Consider the following 22,801-nt stretch of genomic DNA (forward strand, 5'->3'; position numbering starts at 1 on the left):
CTCTCCAGAGATGTTTGATCGGGTTCAAGTCTGGGTTCTGGCTGGGCTACTCATGGAGATTCAGAGACTTGTCCCGAAGCCACTCCTGCATTGTCTTGGCTATGTTCTTAGGGTCGTTGTCCTGTTGGAAGGTGAACCTTCACCCCAATGTGAGGTCCTGAGCACACTGGAGCAGGTTTTCATCAAGGATCTCTCTGTACTTTGGTCCGTTCATCTTTCCCTCGATCCTGACTAGTCTGCCAGTCCCTGCCGCTAAAAAACATCCCCACAGCATGATGCCGCCACCACCACCATGCTTCACCGTAGGGATGATGCCAGGTTTCCTCCAGAAGTGACGCTTGGCATTCAGGCCAAAGAGTTCAATCTTTGTTTCATCAGACCAGAGAATCTTGTTTCTTGTGGTCTGTGTCCATTTGATGCCTTTTAGCAAACTCCAAGCGGGCTGTCATGCGCCTTTTACTGAGGAGGGGCTTCCATCTGGCCACTCTACCATAAAGGCCTGATTGGTGCAGTTGTGCTGTGATGGTTGGCCTTCTACAGAGGAATGCTGGACCTCTGTCAGAGTGACCATCTGGTTCTTGGTCACCTCCCTGACCAAGGTCCTTCTCCCCCGATTGCTCAGTTTTGCCAGGCGGCCAGCTCTTGGAAGAGTATTGGTGGTTCCAAACTTCTCCCATGAAGAATGATGGAGGCCACTGTGTTCTTGGGGACTTTCAATGCTGCAGAATTGTTGTACTACCCTTCCCCAAATCTGTGCCTGGACACAATGCTGTCTTGGAGCTCTAAGACAATTCCTTCCACCTCACGGCTTTCCAAATCATGTCCAATCAATTTAATTTACCACAGGTGGACTCCAATCAAGATGTAGAAACATCAAGGATAATCAATGGAAACAGGATACACCTGAGCTCAATTTCGAGTCTCACAGCAGAGGGTCTGAATACTTATGTAAATAAGGTATTTAAGTTTTTCTTTTTTAATAAATTCTCTTTGTCATTAAGGGGGATTGTGTGTAGACTGATGAAGCCAAAACAATTATTTAATACATTTTAGAATAAGGCTGTAACGTAACAAAATGTGGAAAAAGTCAAGGGGTCTGAATAGTTTCCGAATGCACCATAGTGCAATACACAGGCCCTGATCAAAAGTAGTGCACCATATAGGGAATAGGGTTCCATTTGACATGCAACCAGATAGGAGGAAGTAGGAAGCAGCAGGAGGTGTTTCAGGCCTGGAGGGCAGCAGGAGGTGTTTCAAGCCTGGAGGGCAGCAGCAGCAGGAGGTGTTTCACAGCAGGAGGTGTTTCAGGCCTGGAGGGAAGCAGCAGGGGGTGTTTCACAGCAGGAGGTGTTTCAGGCCTGGAGGGCAGCAGCAGCAGGATGGAGGAACTCAGAACACCACAGGATCAGCACATACTGTAGCTAGCATACAGAACACATTCTCATAGTGCAAACCCATGACCTAAATAAAGGAAATGCACCCCTTCCTAGGGCCAGGAGTTTTTCCTGATCACTCTAGGTCCCTATTTTTAAACACTAGCTACAAGCCAATAATAACTGGTCCTCAGTTTTTCCTGGTCGGGTAACGAGGGCTGTAAAACTCCTGGCCGTACACCGTTCCCCAAAAGTGAAATAGCATGTTATCATGGTTAACATAAATGGGAGCTGTGTGAGACAGATGTTGGCCAGTCAGAGGAGGAATGTGATGGGTGGATCCTCATCCAAGATCAAAGAGATCACACAACCCATTCTAGATAACCCCATCACCCCTGTCAACCATAAGTCACAGATCCACACACATCTCTGCAACAAACAAGCTAATAGATGACCACTAACCAGCCAGCAGCTAATACATCTGTTGACTTGGAAGATAAGAGCTAAATGTTGTTAGCATGGGACCTCAGGATGAGGTAAAGCAGAGGGGTGGGAGGCAGGGAGGGAGGGAGGGTAGGAGTAGAAGCTGTCCTAAACCATAGATCTAGTATCAGTTTACCGCCACCCTCAATCCTAACCATAACCATTCATGGGGATGGGGAAAAGCTGACCCTGTATCAGTGGTTAGGGGTAACTTCTACTGGGATTTAGGGGGAGTACCTACCTCCTAGCGCAGAGTAAGAAGAAACAGCCAGTCAAAGAACAGAAAGGTGACAGGTCAAAGGGTGTGAGGGAAAACAAGAGGGCACATTTAAAACACTACCTAATTCAACAGAGACAACAATGACGCAGTAAGGACATAAAAGGAACAACAGAGCAAGGAGCAGCTGAATCACACAGACCATGCTTTGGAGCGAGAGAGGGGGAAACAGAAGAACGAGACAGTAGTGCAGAAACACAATACGAGACGAAAGAGTTGCTTCGCCAAGTGCGCAACATTTCTCGCATCGCTAACATTTCCATCTGCCCTAAACGTGGCGAATACAGAGATAGTACATTTGTATGTATGTTGGTGAACCAAGTACCAAGATGTGGATTCTTTGGTCGTCACTCACCTAGTTTCAGTAGCCATCCCTCTCTGTCAGGGTTGAAGAACGTGTGTGTCAGATCGTTGCCATCGTCTTCTGGGATTTTGAAGGGCTCATTTTTGATGCTATCAAATAAATTCTGCAAAACAGAATACAAAAAGGTTGAGTAATGGAGGAAAGGTTTCCTCTCCACGCACACTATCTCTGTCTTACCCTGAGTAGTTCCTCTGGCAGGTCTCCTCCCTCGTTGATACCTCTGTTCATGGAGATGAATCTCTCTACAGGGGGCTTGTCTCTGACGTTGGGGTTGTGCAGGCTGGTGTTCAACATGATGATGGCAAACGACAGCACATAACAGGTGTCTGCAGGAGGGAGAGAAGTAATGAATATTTAGTACTGATACGCACCTCAACAGACACACCTCTCTGCCTTTCACTGAGGTTAACCAGGGATACGAGACACTAGAGTCAATTAATGTGTTTGGGGAAGACTGTTGTTCTCAATATATCGATCATATCTGAATATTGATCTAGAAGCAATAAACAACTTCTTATTTTCTTTTCCTCTGCTCTCCTGCATCCATGACACTCCTGCATCCATGACACTCCTGCATCCATGACACTCCTGCATCCATGACACTCCTGCACTACATTTTGGGATTAACGGAACCTAAAACCCAGAGTCCGTAGAAAGTAGACATTCCATTGTACTGGTGGTATATTAATTCCCTGCTGACACATACCAGCCCATGTCTGTACATAAATGATTATTCTCTGTTTCCCTCTGACGCACTCCTGTCTGTCTGTCCGTCCGTCCGTCCGTCCGTCCGTCTGTCCGTCCAGAGCTACGGAGTGCATTGTCTGTCTCTACCACAGAGCCCCCCACTGAGTGTGTTAGGAATTCTGGTACAGTACTGTTGTTCTGCCCTGGTTTACTCAGAGCAGAGATCCCACTGGGCACACACTGGTTGAATCAACGTTGTTTCCACGTCATTTCAATGAAATGACGTTGAACCAATGCGGAATAGACACTGAATTGACTTCTGTGCCAAGTGGGATGTGTCTTGTGTGAAGAGCACAGATTCACTGCACAGTCCCTCCCTCTCTGGGTAGAGCCATGACAGGCATAGAAAATGAACTATAAAGTATGTATTACCTATGGTGGAAATACTATCCTTACTGTAGTGTAGCTCTTTTTTGTAAATAATTCTGGATTGTGTGGGAATAAGAAGTTGTCTCATCCGTTCCTACTGTATTTCATCCACCTAAGAGATGCTTACATGGCCAGATGTTTTGGTGGCTAAACTACTTGTTGTTGATTCCACATGTGAACTTTTGACCCAGGACAGATGGCAACGGCAAAGGTCTCCAATCAAGATCAGGAAGTATTCATTAGTGATATTTGAATTACTTCCGTATAAGGAGAATGCAAGGCTGAGGGTGACCTAGACCCACAGTGGTCAACTCATAGGAACTAATCTAAAACAGTGAATGGACATTCACTATCATTAAATTCCAAATGGCACACTGTTCCCTAGACAGTGCACTACTTTTGACTAGAGCCCCTATGGGGCTTACCAATAGTGAATGTCAAGTTTCAATGTAGCAGCGTTTTGACCCCCGTGGGTCTAGACAGACTTAATGTTGAATGTTGAGGATCTGACCTGTTGACTGGAAAACCCCCGGATTACAGCCGCAGTACCGCGAGGCAAACGCCTCCATCATCCGGTCAATCTTCTGAGCCTCACCAGGAAGACGGAAACTCCACAGGAACTGCCTGCAACAGACAGAGCAGAAACATTCAGACACTTCATCGAACACAGATGAACACAATTAACTTTCATCATCAGTATTGAGTGTGTACCATATAGAGTCTCTTTTTATGTAGAAACGTCTCCATCTGTCCCTTATAAAAGCAGTTTTGTTTAGTTTGTTCCCTGTTAGATGATGGAAACATGCAGCTCACCTTAAGGCCTGGACGAGGTTGAGGTCAGCAAACTCATGGAGCTCTACGAACGCCTGCAGCACCTTGAGGTTAAACTCATCTCTGGGGACACAAAGACAGGTATTCCAATCAGGAAGTGTTTTTTTTTTCTCAAGGCATTTTTCCAAAGCAAAGAGTGGTAATATTGTCAAGGGAATATCCAAAACATTTCCTGGAGAAGAGATTTAATAGTTCCACACACGCAGGTTGAGCCCAGAAGGGAAAAACAACATTTCCACTGCAAATGATTTATTTTGCCCAAGCAAATGCCTTTTCCTTTGAATTCCAGAAAATGTTCTTCCTTCATTGATATACAAAACAACTCTTCAAGAGTCTGGAAGCAATCTTAACAGCTGGCCTATTGAAATGGATCCCAATACCTTGAGGTGCTGAGCTATTGAAGCTTGACATGGTCAAGGATGCATTTGATTGGTGAAAAACAAGCCAACAGAATCCACACAGTCTTTTGTGAGAGAGATTTGTTGAAGAAAGTCAACATCACCTTTGAAGCATAGTGACCTGTGGTCCTCTGAGGTGGTTAATTTAACATCCAATTTAATGTTCCTGAGCCTGAAAACTCATTGTATTATGTATCGCTCATAAACTTCAGAAGGAAACCAAACTCAGGAAATGTTTCTGTAACAATGTTTTCCAAGTAAATAAGAGTTGCTGTGTGTACAGAGAGAAATACCTGAGAAAGAAGCTGATCCAAAAAAAAACAGCTTTATTACTAATGTATGTCTGAATCTCACTTAAAACAATGATCTGTGGAAAAAAAATCCAACCTTGTATTGTATCAACCGGAGTAATAAGAGGAGCTAGGAAATCAGGACAGGATTACTAACATATTACCAAAGATCCTGTCCGATTGTGTCATTTAAGACAGATTCGCCCACTCTTTCTCCCTTTCCATCCCTCTCTCGCTCTCTTTCTCTCCATTAAATCTGTAATTACAGTGTGTGTAATGATAGGTTCCAGATCCTCCCGTAAACTCAATTAGGACTAAATGCTAAGTATAGCCGCCCCACCAATGTTTACAGTTATTTCCACTGAGTGGGCTGGCTCTTTGATCATTCCCTCTGGGTTTAGAGGCGGGAACAGTAGAGGACGTATGGGGGATCATAGATTTAACATCTAGACATTTAATATTGACGACTGACTCCAACACACCCACGTCTGGCACACACACACACACACACACACACACACAGTCTGATGCAAACACACACATACACACACACACACACACACACACACACACACACACACACACACACACAGTCTGCGTCACACTGCACATCTCTTTCAATACATAGACTCTCTCTCTCTCCATTCATCTATTCCTCCTGTTTTTCATATAACCTAACCTCCCGGTCTTTCACTTCTGATATCATCTGAAGCTGCCAACAATGCTGTCTTTAAATCCTTTAAACTGCCGTATCTCTAGTCCCAAGCTGACGCCCCTCCTCTGTTACCTGACATTGTGTTTCTGGGTTGAGTTGTGGAGAATTAACTATTTTTTATTGCTACGCAGGTGTCCACAGTGAGTTGGCATAAGCGGGGCAGACGAGACCAGAGACACCCACGACGACTCGTTGCCAAGGTGATTTGTATTCCAAGGGAACCTGGTGGTCACTTTCATCAATAAATCCAGACCATAATATCCCGCTAGGATGGCCTTATATTCGCCGAGCGAATGGACTAATCACGCGGTGGACATAAATCTGCAGCGCGGCTTTGGGAGCACGACAGGGAGGGAAAACAGTTTCTCTACTAGGTAGATAGATAGGATGGCTTACCGCTCCCCTAAGTAGTCTCCGATGACCGTCTTGTTCAGGCCCTCGCCCTTATAGAGGAACTGAGAGATGTCTTCTGGGGTGTGCTGCAGAAGGTCGTTCTCCAGGAGAAACTGGATCCCCTGGAGACAAAATGGACGACAGACAGTGGGCCGTTTATCTCAATCAAGGGTGAATGATTCTAGCAGAGCAGTATATCACAGGGTTCCATTACTGGACACAACACCACCACAAAAGCTATCCCAAGGCGGAAGAAAATACTTAGACGTGGCCCTCCCTGAACCCCGAGGGTCTGGTTATACACATACACATGAAAATACCTTTTTAGGATCCATGTTGAATTTCTTCCTCCCCATGGCGATTTGTTTGTTCCGCTGTGTTGTTTTGCTGTGAGACATGAAGTGGAAGGAAAGCCATGAAAAACCCACAATACAACCAAGCAACCTCTCCTACAAACACATGACTAATCCTTTACATGTAAAAAGCCACAGGTGCCTTTTTAACCTTGGTCTGTTCGGACACCTGTGACCCATTAGTGCCTGTGACCCATAGAGCCAGATTTAAGACATGTCTTTTCTCACCGGATATACCAATAGGGATCAACTAGTGATGGGAAACGAAGCAGGCTGATGGTGATAAATTAGATTATAAGGTAGTTCTGTCACATTTTGGGTATGGAAATTAGATATGGTTCATCGACTAAGGTTGATTGAAAGCACTGCACAAAATTCTTCACTATTCAAGTTAGTTAAAACAAATGCAAGCACCAGTGAATGAGACCATGGGCTGTTCACTCACCTTTCTCCTACACATGTTAGTTGCTCAATCTCAGTCATGACTTCAGCTATCTCAAACTTCAAGCGCTGAGAGGGGAAGAAAAATAAATATAATTGGATTCTTGGAATAGGCTGTATTCTGAGAAACCTCTTCAAGAGTGAAAGCAGTACTGTACAAAAACATATGTTGAATGAACAGAGACACTGACAGAGATCCAAAATAGTAATTCTGAGAAAATGATAGAGGCTACAGATGTAGAATATTAATTTGACAAGGAAAATAATCCTGCAGCAACAGGACATGATAACTATTGTGTGGATTATAATTAATGGACATTTTTGTAGGGGTTGATACATTTTTTTGTCAGGGCAAATCAAGTCGGACATTTTAAAGTGGAAATTACAAACTTTATAAGTCTTTTTTAGACTTTGAATACACTACAACTTTGCATTTCCGGCGGTGTAGAAAATATATTGCAACAATATAATCAAATTAAAGGTCCTACATCTGTACACGAGCACGTCAGAAAAATACAATACACTCTTCCTCAAAGCTTTCCCAGCTACGAAGCCGAGGCAAAGCAACTTCAAGGCTACCCACTTCAATATCATCCAGCAGCTCTCTCTTCCTCCGCCGGATGTTTGACAGCTCACCCCTCTCTTCCAGTGAGAGATCCTGAGGTACTAGAAGAGAGAGATCACAGGGAGAGAAACATCCTTAGTCTACTGCCGATGCATCTTGTTACACTCCGTGTCACACACATCAAAGCAGATACATTTGTCTTAATTTGTGAAAAAAAAAGGTTAATGGTCTTAACTATTCCACATGAAAGTGTTTTCTGACCCTTTTTAATGCTCGGGAATATTCTATTAATAAAACCAATCCAGATTAAGTTTCCGTTCATTAAATGCGAATTTGGTAAATTAACGCAACCGTCGCCCTCGACTCTTTAACCGCCCAAGGGTTTAGAGCTGAGGTGAAGCGGACACGAGTGCCCTCGCGCTCTCTCTCTCTCTCAATCCCTCTTTCATCCCTCTCTCTATCCCTCTCTCCATCTCTATCCCTCTCTTCCCCCATCTCTCTCCATCTTTATCCCTCTCTCCATCTTTATCCCTCTCTCTCTTTCTCTCTCTCAGTGAAACCACCAGAGAAGGGTCTCTGTGATCCGGCTTCATTAACCCAGCTAAGAGGCAGATATACACCCACTAAATCTCTCTTCATAAAGCAGGACCATGACAAGACTGATATCAATGCCAAGCCACTGCGTACAGATACTGTGGAAACATACAGTATTTACTTCACAGTTTCCCTTTATACAGAACCGAATAACATTACCAGTGAACTAAAGCCATGTCTTGCCAATTAAATAACATGGGAGCCTACCCAAGAGCTGCCCAGTGCTAATTTAGCAGTTGGCAACTCGAGTTCTTACAAGAGGTGCTCAGGGCTCTAAACATTGATCGCAGCAATGATATTAATAAGACTAACAATTAAACAAATGCCTGTGTAAAGTATTTTAAAAATTATAATTAACTTTTATTTAACTAGTCAAGTCAAAATGATTGTTCCCTTTAACTATTTTATGTAATCCTATGTTGCACTTTGTGTCCGGGGGTCAGGTAGTGAGACAGAGAGCCAGTTAAGCATTTCCTCCTGGTTCACTGTGCTGCTGTCCGTGTTGCTCTACGACAATAGAAGGGATGTGGAGCTACAATAATCACTGACTGGAGTTCAACATCCAAATAGAGACAATAATTAGCTGGCTATCCTCGGGGTTAACCTCGCTTTGGTTATACAATCTCGGTGGAACTGTGACTGAATGTGATGCAATTAGTTTCAAGTTCAAGTTGACACAGCTCTCAATTGAGAAATGACTAAAGTTATTATTTGAAGTGGCACAATGTTATCTGTGATAGGAAATGTCTGCTCATTTCAATTTGGCCTATTTCAAAGCAGAAATGTACTGAATTGTCTTATTATTACCAAGAACACAAGAAATCTTAAATCCTGTTCACCAGAAACCCATTGGAGTCTATTTCTATAATAATGTGCGTCATCCACTCAACGCATATTAGATTATTGCTTTTTACAGCAAATATATTTAGATGTATGTAATTTGCTTGTTGGATGGATGATATTCTGCATAGAGAGAACATAGCCTGGTTTTTCCCCTGCCTGAGACCAGAGGCTCTAATATGTCTCCTGGTTAATAGGACCGTCTGGGTAAATTCATCTGGCTGATTACTATCTGATTCATCATGGATGTTAATGAGAAGGTGCATGGGAGCTAGCCTGGTTAAACCAGACTGAACACTGCTCAGACTGAGCACACCACATGAGTGCAGCATTCCGTCTGGTTTAAGCAGCCGAGATGTGAGGCTGAGCTCCCTTCAGAAGCCTCCCTACACCACATCTGCTCTGACCATTATATCACCCTGCAAAACACACCTTCATCTATCAGATCAACAGGGAAACAAGCTGGGCAAAAGCAGGGAAGGTACATTTAAAACGGGTAATAAATGGACCCTTCTGGTCCAGTGGTGGTGGACATTAAACATGAAGATAGGGTAGGGGGTCTTACAAATTAGATTGCTAATACAATCCACCCTGGCAACCGCCCTCTGACTAATCCAGGAAATGAGTTTAGTAGAGTCTCCAGTTGGCAGACAGAGAAAGAGTCATTTGTGAATCTAACAGGGTCCAGAGCTCTGACAGTCACAACAACTGAATGGTTCCTTTATCAACAAAACAAGTCTTTATCAGTCTTACTTTCAGCAGTCGTTAATGTCTCTTCACCAGTCTGTATTCCACCTGTTTACACCGTCTAGGTGCCACAGGTACATTATCGTTCAAATGTTTAGGGTCACTTAGAAATGTCCTTGTTTTTGAAGGAAAAGCACAGCGCAAACTGGCTCTAACCAGAATAGAAAGAGGAGTGGGAGGCCAGGGTGGACAACTGAGCAAGAGGACAAGTACATTAGAATGTCTAGTTTGAGAAACAGACGCCTCATAAGTCCTCAACTGGCAGCTTCATTAAATAGTACCTGCAAAACACCAGTCTCAACGTCAACAGTGAAGAGGCGACTCCGGGATGCTGGCCTTCTAGACAGTGTTGCAAAGAAAAAGGCATATCTTAGACTGACCAATAAAAAGAAAAGATTAAGATGGGCAAAAGAACGTAGAAACTGGACAGAGGAACTCTGCCTAGAAAGCCAGCATCCCGGAGTCGACTTTTCACTGTTGACGTTGAGACTGGTGTTTTGCGGGTACCATTTAATGAAGCTGCCAGTTGAGGACATGTGAGGCATCTGTTTCTCAAACTAGACACTGTAATGTACTTGTCCTCTTGCACAGTTGTGCACCGGGGCTTCCCACTCCTCTTTCTATTCTGGTTAGAGCAAGTTTGTGCTGTTCTGTGAAGGGAATAGTACACAGCGTTGTATGAGATCTTCAGTTTCTTGGCAATTTCCTGCATGGAATAGTGTTCATTTCTCAGAACAAGAATAGACTGACGAGTTTCAGAAGAAAGGTCTTTGTTTCTGGCCATTTTGAGCCTGTAATCGAACCAGCAAATGCTGATGCTCCAGATACTCAACTAGTCTAAAGGCCAGTTTTGTTGCTTCTTTAATCAAAAAACAGTTTTCAGCTGTGCTAACATAATTGCAAAAGGGTTTTCTAATGATAAATTAGCCTTTTAAAATGATAAACTTGGATTAGCTAACACAGCGTGCCATTGGAACACAGGAGTGATGGTTGCTGATAATGGACCATACAATATTCCATACAATAGTCATTTACAACATTAACAATGTCTACACTGTATTTCTGATCAATTTGATGTTATTTTAATGGACAAAACATGTGCTTTTCTTTAAAAAACAAGGACATTTCTAAGTGACCCCAAACTTTTGAACGGTAGTGTATGTCAACAAAGTTTTATCTGAATCTCAAATTGATTTGAGAGTTGCAGTTGTGTGCCACTGAAATAGCTACACATCTACTCTGTCAAATCTACTCCAGTCAGTGGAGTGACAGGTTGGGTTGAGCAGGTGCAAAAATGGTGCCAGGGGGCAGGGGTTAAATAAATTCCAACATGTGCACCACAGAGCAGAGCCTCTGTAAATCTATAAATAACCATAAACCTCTATACATTTACCCCCTAAACAAATCCCCTCAATCTCATTTTAGGAGTAAATCCCTACGATGAAGTCCTCATCCAAAAACGGCCAACTGTTCACTACCCTCCCTCTGCAACTGGGTAGTTGATGATACAGTAACAGAGACAACTTCTGACTTGAGATCTGTGCACATTCCTCTGTAGAATCTCTGACAAGGATGGGATACATTTGGGGGTAAGAAAGCCCACCTCATTATGTTTAGTCAGCTTACAGTACAAACTACCCTTGCACATGATACACATTCAAATAGACCCAAAACAGACTGTCCATTTCATCACATTTTATCCACTTGTTGGACTGGAAAGTGTGATAACCATCTATTACTAAAACCCCCACTCATCCCAGCTTGACCAGTCAAACAGAGTAGGACTTAGACCAAATCCCATACTCTGTTACTGTACATGGGCCAACTTACCATTTTAAAAGCTAAACTGGGTAATGGGCACAGCCTGGCGGGTTGTCTTTACTGTCCTCTAGCTAGCCTGGTCTGTGTGTTGGAGCATGGGAGAACCCTGTCACCCCACTGGCCCCAGCAGGGAGATGGGATGAGATAGACAGGCCAGGCAGGCTGTCTCTGAGAGCCTCCTCTGGCTATAACCTGTAATCTAAAGCCTGTTGTCACCAATCCCTTTAACTTTATACCACTTGGACTCCCCTCACTGGCCTCACATGCACGCACAAACACACATTTACAGGGACACACGTCATGCACACACGCAGATGCAGGAGCACATAGACAGACACACGCACATAGATACAAACATACATATACAGATGCATGCACATCAGTGGAGGCTGCTGAGGGGAGGAAGGCTCATAATAATGTCTGGAACAGAATGAATGGAATGGTATCAAACATATGGAAGCCATCGGTTTGATGTTGTTGATACCTTTCCACTTATTCAGCTCCAGCCATTACTATGTGCCCGTCCTCCCCGATTAAGGTGCCACCAACCTCATACCTTAGGAGGCCGGTGGGGGGGGGGCTATAGGAGAACGGGCTCATTGTAATGGATGGAATTGTATCAAACATCAAATTTATGGAATCCACAAGTTTGACTCCGTTCCATTTATTACATCAATAACAATGAGCAGTCCTCCTATGGCTCCTCCAATCCAGACTCCTCTGATACATACATAAATACAGTGCATTCGGAAAGTATTCAGACCCCTCAACTTTTTCCAAATTTTGTTAGGTCACAGCCTTATTCTAAAATTGATTAAATTGTTTTTTTACCCTCATCAATGAAAACACAATACCCGATAATGACAAAGCAAAAACAGTTTTTTAGAAACGATAAAAAATGCATAAAAATGTATAAACTGCAATATCACATTTACATAACTATTCAGACCTTTTACTCTGTACTTTGTTGAAGCACCTTTGGCAGCGATTACAGCCTTGAGTCTTCTTGGGTATGACACTACAAGCTTGGCACACCTGTATTTGGGGAGTTTCTCACATTATTTTCTGCAGACCCTCTCAAGCTCTGTTAGGTTGGATGGGGAGCGTTGCTGCACGGGTATTTTCAAGTCTCTCCATAGATGTTCGATTTGGTTAAACTCCGGGCTCTGGCTGGGCCACTCAAGGACATTCAGAGACTTGTCCCAAAGCCACTCCTGCGTTGCCTTGACTGTGTGCTTAGGGTCGTTGTCCTGTTGGAAGGTGAACCTCCGTCCCAGTCTGAGGTCCTGAGCGCACTGGAGCAGGTTTTCATCAAGGATTTCTCTGTAATTTGCGCCATTTATCTTTCCCTCGAACCTGACTAGTCTCCCAGTCCCTGCCGCTGAAAAACATCCCCACAACATGATGCTGCCACCACCACCATGCTTCACCTGAGGAATGGTGCCAGGTTTCCTCCAGACGTGACGCTTGGCATTCAGGCCAAAGAGTTCAATCTTGGTTTCATCAGACCAGAGAACCTTGTTTCTCATGGTCTGAGAGTCTTTAGATGCCTTTTAGCAAACTCCAAGTGGGTTGTCATGCGCCTTTTACTGAGGAGTGTCTTCCATCTGATCACTCTACCATAAAGGCCTGATTGGTGAAGTGCTGCAGAGATGGTTGTCCTTCTGGAAGGTTCCCCCATCTCCACAGAGAGACTCTAGAGCTCTGTCAGAGTGACCATCGGGTTCTTGGTCACCTCCCTAACCAAGGCCCTTCTCACCAGATTGCTCAGTTTGGCCGGGCGGCCAGTTCTAGAAAGAGTCTTGGTGGTTCCTAACTTATTCCATTTAAGAATCATGGAGGCCACTGTGTTCTTGGGGACCTTGAATGCTGCATAAAAAAAATGGTACCCTTCCCCAGATCTGTGCCTCGACACAATCCTGTCTCAGAGCTCTACGGACAATTCCTTCGACCTCATGGTTTGGTTTTTGCTCTCTGACATGCACACTGTCAACTGTGGGACCTTATATAGACAGGTGTATGCCTTTCCAAATCATGTCCAATCAATTAAAATTACCACAGGTGGACTCCAATCAAGTTGTAGAAACATTTCAAGGATGATAAATGGAAAATAGAAAGCTGACTCAAGTTTTCCAAAAAGCACCTGGAAGCACCTAGATGATCATCAAGACTCTTGGGAGAATGTTCCACAGACAGATGCGTCAAAAGAATAACTTTTTGGATGACATTGGTCCCATGATGTCTGGCGAAAACCAAACACTGCATTCCACAGTAAAAACCTCATACCAACGGTCAAGCATAGTGGTGGTATTGGGATGGTTTGGGGATGCTTCGCCAAAATTCCTCCACAGCGATGTGAGAGACTGATCAACAACTACAGAAAGCATTTGATTGCAGTCATTGCAGCTAAAGGTGGCACGACCAGTTATTTAGTGTAGGGGGAAATTACTTTTTCACACAGGGGAATTGGGTGTTGTATAAATGTGTTAATTAAATAAAAAATAAAAGTATTATTTTCTTTTTAAACTCAGTTTCTAATATTAGGTTTTGGATGAAGATCTGATAATACTCCGTATCAAACATATGCAAAAAGAGAACATTTGAAAGCGAGCAAATACTTTTTCACAGCACTGTACATGCATACATACAAACTGTAGCACACACACAGGCACACGCTCGTGCTGCCAGCTGGCTTTAAACCCGCTAATACCCACCCCCACAGCTCTTAATCCCAATCGGACCATGGGGCTGACGGCCACAGTGGAAGTGGGATGTATACAGTGCACACCCACAGATGTTGTTTCCAATGGCCAGCCAGCCAGCCAGCCACTCTTTCTCTCTCTTCTGTAACTGACTTTGGCAGTGACAACACGGACAGACACAGTAACAAACATTTGTAGTCTTGTTTAGCTGTACGGGGATGCGACCTGGCAGTTTGTCAAGACGCAAGAATTTGGGGAATGATTAGTACAGGGCAAGTCAAAGGGCAGTGGGTTATGATGAGTGTGTACTGTATTCTCTATGTTAGTCAGTGTAGCTAATGGAAGTGTATTATTTTCATGAACGTATGATCTGGCTGCTGTTTGGCCTTTTCAATAGTTGAGTATGTTGCACCTCACTGCTTTGTGGATCCATCTATGTGCATCTATGAATTGTCGTGTATACGACAATGCAGGAGCGATCACTATACCATTATTTTGCAGTAATAGCTCAAATCTTTGGGCAGGAGGAGAGCAAAGATTGTGGGGGGTAATATCTTGGGGTTTAGCTACTAGAGCAGCATCTAGTACCCGGGTGTAGAGAGATCTAAGATCTAGTACTGGGGAGCTAAACTAAACTGCCATCCAATGATTGCATTGTGTAATCTGCTGTTTTAGGGAGAGGGAGCGGACCCCTGCTAGGGGGTGATCCATCCATCCGGGTGGTCCCTCCCTCCACCCTGGTCTGTCCAGACATCATGTCCCCTCATGCCCAACATCTGCTCAGGATCACCACTAGAATGTAAATATTTTATTTGATGTGCTGGGGCCTTATATCAGCTAGGGCCGGATACTTCACGCCCATATGCCTGCTGCCAGTACATTCGTATTTATGCAGATTTGATACACCTTGGAATGAGATTGATGCTGTTTCTGGCACCCACTTCTAATCAGAGAGCTGGATGGGGGTTGAGTGACTGTGAAGACTGAAGACAAAACCACTGCCTGGAGATTGTTGCCTGGAAGTCCAGGATGTTGATGCTTGTCTACTCTGACCGGGCGGAGCAAAGCTGTCTTTGGCTGACCTGCTGGAGGCTTGAAAGACTAGATACACAGGCCACTTCAAAATAACAGTCATGGAACACCTAAGACATTTACTGACTTCTGTGTTATTGTGTTAAGGTGGACGTTTATACAATCTATAAGCACACCTTTGATGTCTACATGTACATCTTGTGTAGTTACTAGCTATAAGCACACCTTTGATGTCTACCTGTGTGTCTTGTGTAGTTACTAGCTATAAGCACACCTCCTTTTAGAATCCCTGAAAACACAAGCACAGCACACTTCTTCCTTTTAGAATCCCTGAAAACACAAGCACAGCACACTTCTTCCTTTTAGAATCCCTGAAAACACAAGCACAGCACACTTCTTCCTTTTAGAATCCCTGAAAACAGAAGCACAGCACACTTCTTCCTTTTAGAATCCCTGAAAACACAAGCACAGCACACTTCTTCCTTTTAGAATCCCTGAAAACACAAGCACAGCACACTTCTTCCTTTTAGAATCCCTGAAAACACAAGCACAGCAAACTTCTTTCTTTTAGAATCCCTGAAAACACAAGCACAGCATACTTCTTCCTTTTAGAATCCCTGAAAACACAAGCACAGCACACTTCTTCCTTTTAGAATCCCTGAAAACACAAGCACAGCACACTTCTTCCTTTTAGAATCCCTGAAAACACAAGCACAGCACACTTCTTCCTTTTAGAATCCCTGAAAACACAAGCACAGCACACTTCTTCCTTTTAGAATCCCTGAAAACACAAGCACAGCACACTTCTTCCTTTTAGAATGCCTGTGAACTCTAAATAGGTGTTCTGGTTCTACATACTTGTGTTCGCAGGGCCACAGGGCTGAGTGCTCCAGAGAGTAGAGCTGGGATGATAAACCAAAAATTATTGATACCGACCGAACTAACCATTTATTGAGGACATTTTACTGATATCGATAAGTAGCCTTTACTAGCGGAATGTGACATTTGAAATGAAATAAGTCTTAATATAGGCTATTGCTAACGGGATAATTGATAGCCACAACATTAAATGTAGTAGTAGTAGTTTAAAGGGTAATGTAAAAAAGTAACTGGTGCACACTAATGTTGTAAACTTAGCGTTCAATTGATCGTTATCATGATAATTCAGTCAATTTATCATGATATGGATTTTTGTCCATATTGCCCAGCTCTACCAGAGAGCAGCAGTTACCTAGCCTGGCCAAGAAACACACACAACCCACGTAGCCTCCAGCCTCTATCCAGCCTCTAACTACCCCCTTAAAATTGGATCTACTTCCATTTAGTTCCCCTACTAGTGAAATAAGATCATTATTACTCAAGGAAAGTACCGTCTCTCTCTCTCTCTCTCTCTCTCTCTTTTGCTATTTCTCAGTCTCTCGCTTTCCTTCTCCATCTCTTCTCCTCTCTCCCCCTCCATCTGAACTCCACCCCTGTCTGTCTCTCTTCTCATTCTTCCTAATTTGATAACTCATTAACAATCGAGGCAATAGATTGCATCCAAACAAAATGATCTGTGGGACATGCCAACTCTTCCAGACAGTCGTACGTGCTAGTCCACTACCCTCTCTTCTATGGCACTGAAAACACATTGGGAAGCCTCCTCAGTATTCCCCATAATCAATTCCATATGTGGTGTTTCTCTACAGATGAGGCAGCAGTACTGGAATCCTTTAAGAGTCCCTCTCAATCCCTCCTTAAACCTAGTCTGTGCAGTGCCAATGATGCCTCACCCCTTAAACAGTGTGTGTGTGTGTGTGTGTGTGTGTGTGTCTACTGTATAGCCTAATCCTTCAATGTCGTCCCACAATACACTAAACTCAATCTTAACAGTCAAAATTAACAGAATTATTTTTTTCTAAATCTCCTTTTAAGCTGTTTCAATAAGGCAACATGGTAGGAGGCCTCATAAAGGCTACCTTAAGGATGGACAAACATATTATATTCTCATTCTGGTAATCTCAAAATAATCAAGTTAAAGCCTATTTTGGCCTTTAAATATAACATGGATCATATAGCACACAGAGTAGAAATATGTCATGAAGATACAGTCGGGAAGGAAGACAGTAAGACACAGGATGGTAAAAGAAAACATAAGAAAGAAAACAGGACTTATTCTGACAAACCAGAAGGGCAGAGAGAGAAACAGCTGTGTAGGGGGGCTAGTTAGTTGACTGGCTGTATCTGATGTAGCCATATAGCCTATGGCTGTAGCTAGCAGATGCCTTGTGCAAGCCAGAAGGCCCTCCAGGCAGTGTTCGAGCTACAGACCAGCCAAAAGGCACCCACAGCATGGCAATAATGACTTCCTAATGTCCCCTCACACCCCTCACCCTACCGCCACAACAAAGATTGCTGGCCAACGAAATAGACCTATAGTGTAGATTCGGGGCAGGAAACCACTAATGTAAAACTTCAACTCATAAAACTTCAACACCCCAAAGACTCAAGCAGTTTGTATTGATGTTCTTCTCAAAGAACATGTATGTTTCCATGCCCAGTGAGATTGATAAAAGGCATAATTACAGTCTCCAAGATACAGAATGAAAGCCAAAGGAATTGACAGGAAAATGGAGATGAATTCAACATAAAATAATAAAGTATTAATTTGAAAAAATAATTGTTGTCAAGGTGCCCATTTCTGATAAGAAAAGCCTATTGACAGAATTAACTGCCCCTCAACACCGTAACCTACAGTCCCAAAGAACAAATACACACACACAATCATGCACACACACACACAAATCATACACACAAATCATGCACAAACACAGACACTTTCTGCCCAGAGAGAATGGAAGGAAAGGGGTTTCCTTGGTGTTTCCCACGGTCAGATAGAAGAAAGCATGTTGAAAGAGAGATGGTGTCACTAAGGTTATCAGGATCCGGACACAAGAAATACTGACAAGACACACAGCACTTAGTAAAAAACCCATTCCAACAGAGCACTTAGTAATAACCCCATTCCAACAGAGCACTTAGTAATAACCCCATTCCAACAGAGCACTTAGTAAAAAACCCATTCCAACAGAGCACTTAGTAATAACCCCATTCCAACAGAGCACTTAGTAATAACCCCATTCCAACAGAGCACTTAGTAAAAAACACATTCCAACAGAGCACTTAGTAAAAACCCCATTCCAACAGAGCACTTAGTAAAAAAAACATTCCAACAGAGCACTTAGTAAAAACCCCATTCCAACAGAGCACTTAGTAATAACCCCATTCCAACAGAGCACTTAGTAAAAAACACATTCCAACAGAGCACTTAGTAAAAACCCCATTCCAACAGAGCACTTAGTAAAAAAAACATTCCAACAGAGCACTTAGTAAAAACCCCATTCCAACAGAGCACTTAGTAAAAACCCCATTCCAACAGAGCACTTAGTAAAAAACACATTCCAACAGAGCACTTAGTAAAAAACCCCATTCCAACAGAGCACTTAGTAAAAAAAAACATTCCAACAGAGCACTTAGTAAAAACACCATTCCAACAGAGCACTTAGTAAAAAACCCATTCCAACAGAGCACTTAATAATAAACCCATTCCAACAGAGCACTTAGTAAAAAAAACATTCCAACAGAGCAATTAATAATAACCCCATTCCAACAGAGCACTTAATAAAAAAAACATTCCAACAGAGCACTTAGTAATAACCCCATTCCAACAGAGCACTTAATAAAAAAAACATTCCAACAGAGCACTTTGTAAAAATAACATTCCAACAGAGCACTTAATAAAAAAAACATTCCAACAGAGCACTTTGTAAAAAAACATTCCAACAGAGCACTTAATAAAAAAAATAATCCAACAGAGCACTTTGTAAAAAAACATTCCAACAGAGCACTTAATAAAAAACACATTCCAACAGAGCACTTAATAAAAAAAACATTCCAACAGAGCACTTAATAAAAACCCATTCCAACAGAGCACTTAACAAAAAAATAATTCCAACAGAGCACTTAGTAATAACCCCATTCCAACAGAGCACTTAATAAAAAACCCATTCCAACAGAGCACTTAGTAAAAAACCCATTCCAACAGAGCACTTAGTAAAAAAAACATTCCAACAGAGCACTTAGTAGAAACCCCATTCCAACAGAGCACTTAGTAATAACCCCATTCCAACAGAGCACTTAGTAAAAACCCCATTCCAACAGACCACTTAGTAAAAAAAACCTTCCAACAGAGCACTTAGTAATAACCCCATTCCAACAGAGCACTTAGTAAAAACCCCATTCCAACAGAGCACTTAGTAATAACCCCATTCCAACAGAGCACTTAGTAAAAAAAACATTCCAACAGAGCACTTAGTAAAAACCCCATTCCAACAGAGCACTTAGTAAAAAAATAATTCCAACAGAGCACTTAGTAAAAACCCTATTCCAACAGAGCACTTAGTAAAAAAAACATTCCAACAGAGCACTTAGTAATAAACCCATTCCAACAGAGCACTTAGTAAAAAAAACATTCCAACAGAGCACTTAATAATAAACCCATTCCAACAGAGCACTTAGTAAAAACAACATTCCAACAGAGCACTTAGTAATAACCCCATTCCAACAGAGCACTTAATAAAAAAAACATTCCAACAGAGCACTTTGTAAAAATAACATTCCAACAGAGCACTTAATAAAAAAAACATTCCAACAGAGCACTTTGTAAAAAAACATTCCAACAGAGCACTTTGTAAAAAAACATTCCAACAGAGCACTTAATAAAAAACACATTCCAACAGAGCACTTAATAAAAAAAACATTCCAACAGAGCACTTAATAAAAACCCATTCCAACAGAGCACTTAATAAAAAAATCATTCCAACAGAGCACTTAGTAATAACCCCATTCCAACAGAGCACTTAATAAAAAACCCATTCCAACAGAGCACTTAGTAAAAACCCCATTCCAACAGAGCACGTAGTAAAAAAAACATTCCAACAGAGCACTTAATAATAAACCCATTCCAACAGAGCACTTAGTAAAAAAAACATTACAACAGAGCACTTAGTAATAAACCCATTCCAACAGAGCACTTAGTAAAAAAAACATTACAACAGAGCACTTAGTAATAAACCCATTCCAACAGAGCACTTAGTAAAAAAAACATTCCAACAGAGCACTTAGTAATAACCCCATTCCAACAGAGCACTTCGTTAAAAAAAACATTCCAACAGAGCACTTAATAATAAACCCATTCCAACAGAGCACTTAGTAATAACCCCATTCCAACAGAGCACTTTGTAAAAAAAACATTCCAACAGAGCACTTAATAAAAAAAACATTCCAACAGAGCACTTTGTAAAAAAACATTCCAACAGAGCACTTAATAAAAAACACATTCCAACAGAGCACTTAATAAAAAAAACATTCCAACAGAGCACTTAATAAAACCCCATTCCAACAGAGCACGTAGTAAAAAAAACATTCCAACAGAGCACTTAATAATAAACCCATTCCAACAGAGCACTTAGTAAAAAAAACATTCCAACAGAGCACTTAGTAATAAACCCATTCCAACAGAGCACTTAGTAAAAAAAACATTCCAACAGAGCACTTAGTAATAACCCCATTCCAACAGAGCACTTCGTTAAAAAAAACATTCCAACAGAGCACTTAATAATAAACCCATTCCAACAGAGCACTTCGTTAAAAAAAACATTCCAACAGAGCACTTTGTAAAAATAACATTCCAACAGAGCACTTAATAAAAAAAACATTCCAACAGAGCACTTTGTAAAAAAACATTCCAACAGAGCACTTTGTAAAAAAACATTCCAACAGAGCACTTAATAAAAAACACATTCCAACAGAGCACTTAATAAAAAAAACATTCCAACAGAGCACTTAATAAAAACCCATTCCAACAGAGCACTTAATAAAAAAATCATTCCAACAGAGCACTTAGTAATAACCCCATTCCAACAGAGCACTTAATAAAAAACCCATTCCAACAGAGCACTTAGTAAAAACCCCATTCCAACAGAGCACGTAGTAAAAAAAACATTCCAACAGAGCACTTAATAATAAACCCATTCCAACAGAGCACTTAGTAAAAAAAACATTACAACAGAGCACTTAGTAATAAACCCATTCCAACAGAGCACTTAGTAAAAAAAACATTACAACAGAGCACTTAGTAATAAACCCATTCCAACAGAGCACTTAGTAAAAAAAACATTCCAACAGAGCACTTAGTAATAACCCCATTCCAACAGAGCACTTCGTTAAAAAAAACATTCCAACAGAGCACTTAATAATAAACCCATTCCAACAGAGCACTTAGTAATAACCCCATTCCAACAGAGCACTTTGTAAAAAAAACATTCCAACAGAGCACTTAATAAAAAAAACATTCCAACAGAGCACTTTGTAAAAAAACATTCCAACAGAGCACTTAATAAAAAACACATTCCAACAGAGCACTTAATAAAAAAAACATTCCAACAGAGCACTTAATAAAACCCCATTCCAACAGAGCACGTAGTAAAAAAAACATTCCAACAGAGCACTTAATAATAAACCCATTCCAACAGAGCACTTAGTAAAAAAAACATTCCAACAGAGCACTTAGTAATAAACCCATTCCAACAGAGCACTTAGTAAAAAAAACATTACAACAGAGCACTTAGTAATAAACCCATTCCAACAGAGCACTTAGTAAAAAAAACATTACAACAGAGCACTTAGTAATAAACCCATTCCAACAGAGCACTTAGTAAAAAAAACATTCCAACAGAGCACTTAGTAATAACCCCATTCCAACAGAGCACTTCGTTAAAAAAAACATTCCAACAGAGCACTTAATAATAAACCCATTCCAACAGAGCACTTAGTAATAACCCCATTCCAACAGAGCACTTTGTAAAAAAAACATTCCAACAGAGCACTTAATAAAAAAAACATTCCAACAGAGCACTTTGTAAAAAAACATTCCAACAGAGCACTTAATAAAAAACACATTCCAACAGAGCACTTAATAAAAAAAACATTCCAACAGAGCACTTAATAAAACCCCATTCCAACAGAGCACGTAGTAAAAAAAACATTCCAACAGAGCACTTAATAATAAACCCATTCCAACAGAGCACTTAGTAAAAAAAACATTCCAACAGAGCACTTAGTAATAAACCCATTCCAACAGAGCACTTAGTAAAAAAACCATTCCAACAGAGCACTTAGTAATAACCCCATTCCAACAGAGCACTTCGTTAAAAAAAACATTCCAACAGAGCACTTAATAATAAACCCATTCCAACAGAGCACTTCGTTAAAAAAAACATTCCAACAGAGCACTTTGTAAAAATAACATTCCAACAGAGCACTTAATAAAAAAAACACTTTCTGCCCAGAGAGAATGGAAGGAAAGGGGTTTCCTTGGTGTTTCCCACGGTCAGATAGAAGAAAGCATGTTGAAAGAGAGATGGTGT

At 41.7% G+C, this 22,801-nt stretch overlaps 1 protein-coding gene across 1 annotated transcript in view; it reads right to left on the bottom strand.

Moving 5' to 3' along the window:
• LOC149974533 (cytohesin-3-like) overlaps positions 1-22,801 on the bottom strand; it is a 42,502-nt gene that overhangs the window by 12,468 nt on the left and 7,233 nt on the right. The window contains exons 2-9 of the mRNA XM_090212801.1: positions 7,618-7,700; positions 7,039-7,103; positions 6,561-6,627; positions 6,244-6,362; positions 4,427-4,507; positions 4,125-4,237; positions 2,675-2,823; positions 2,489-2,600 (exon numbers count right to left, since the gene is read on the bottom strand). Coding sequence (XP_090068927.1) covers positions 2,489-2,600; positions 2,675-2,823; positions 4,125-4,237; positions 4,427-4,507; positions 6,244-6,362; positions 6,561-6,627; positions 7,039-7,103; positions 7,618-7,700 — 789 coding nt within the window. The remainder of the gene's footprint in view (positions 1-2,488; positions 2,601-2,674; positions 2,824-4,124; positions 4,238-4,426; positions 4,508-6,243; positions 6,363-6,560; positions 6,628-7,038; positions 7,104-7,617; positions 7,701-22,801) is intronic.

This window comes from Oncorhynchus mykiss, chromosome 20, assembly GCF_057628025.1.
Source record: "Oncorhynchus mykiss isolate SJ-2025 chromosome 20, ASM5762802v1, whole genome shotgun sequence".
NCBI classification, from domain to species: Eukaryota; Metazoa; Chordata; class Actinopteri; order Salmoniformes; family Salmonidae; genus Oncorhynchus; species Oncorhynchus mykiss.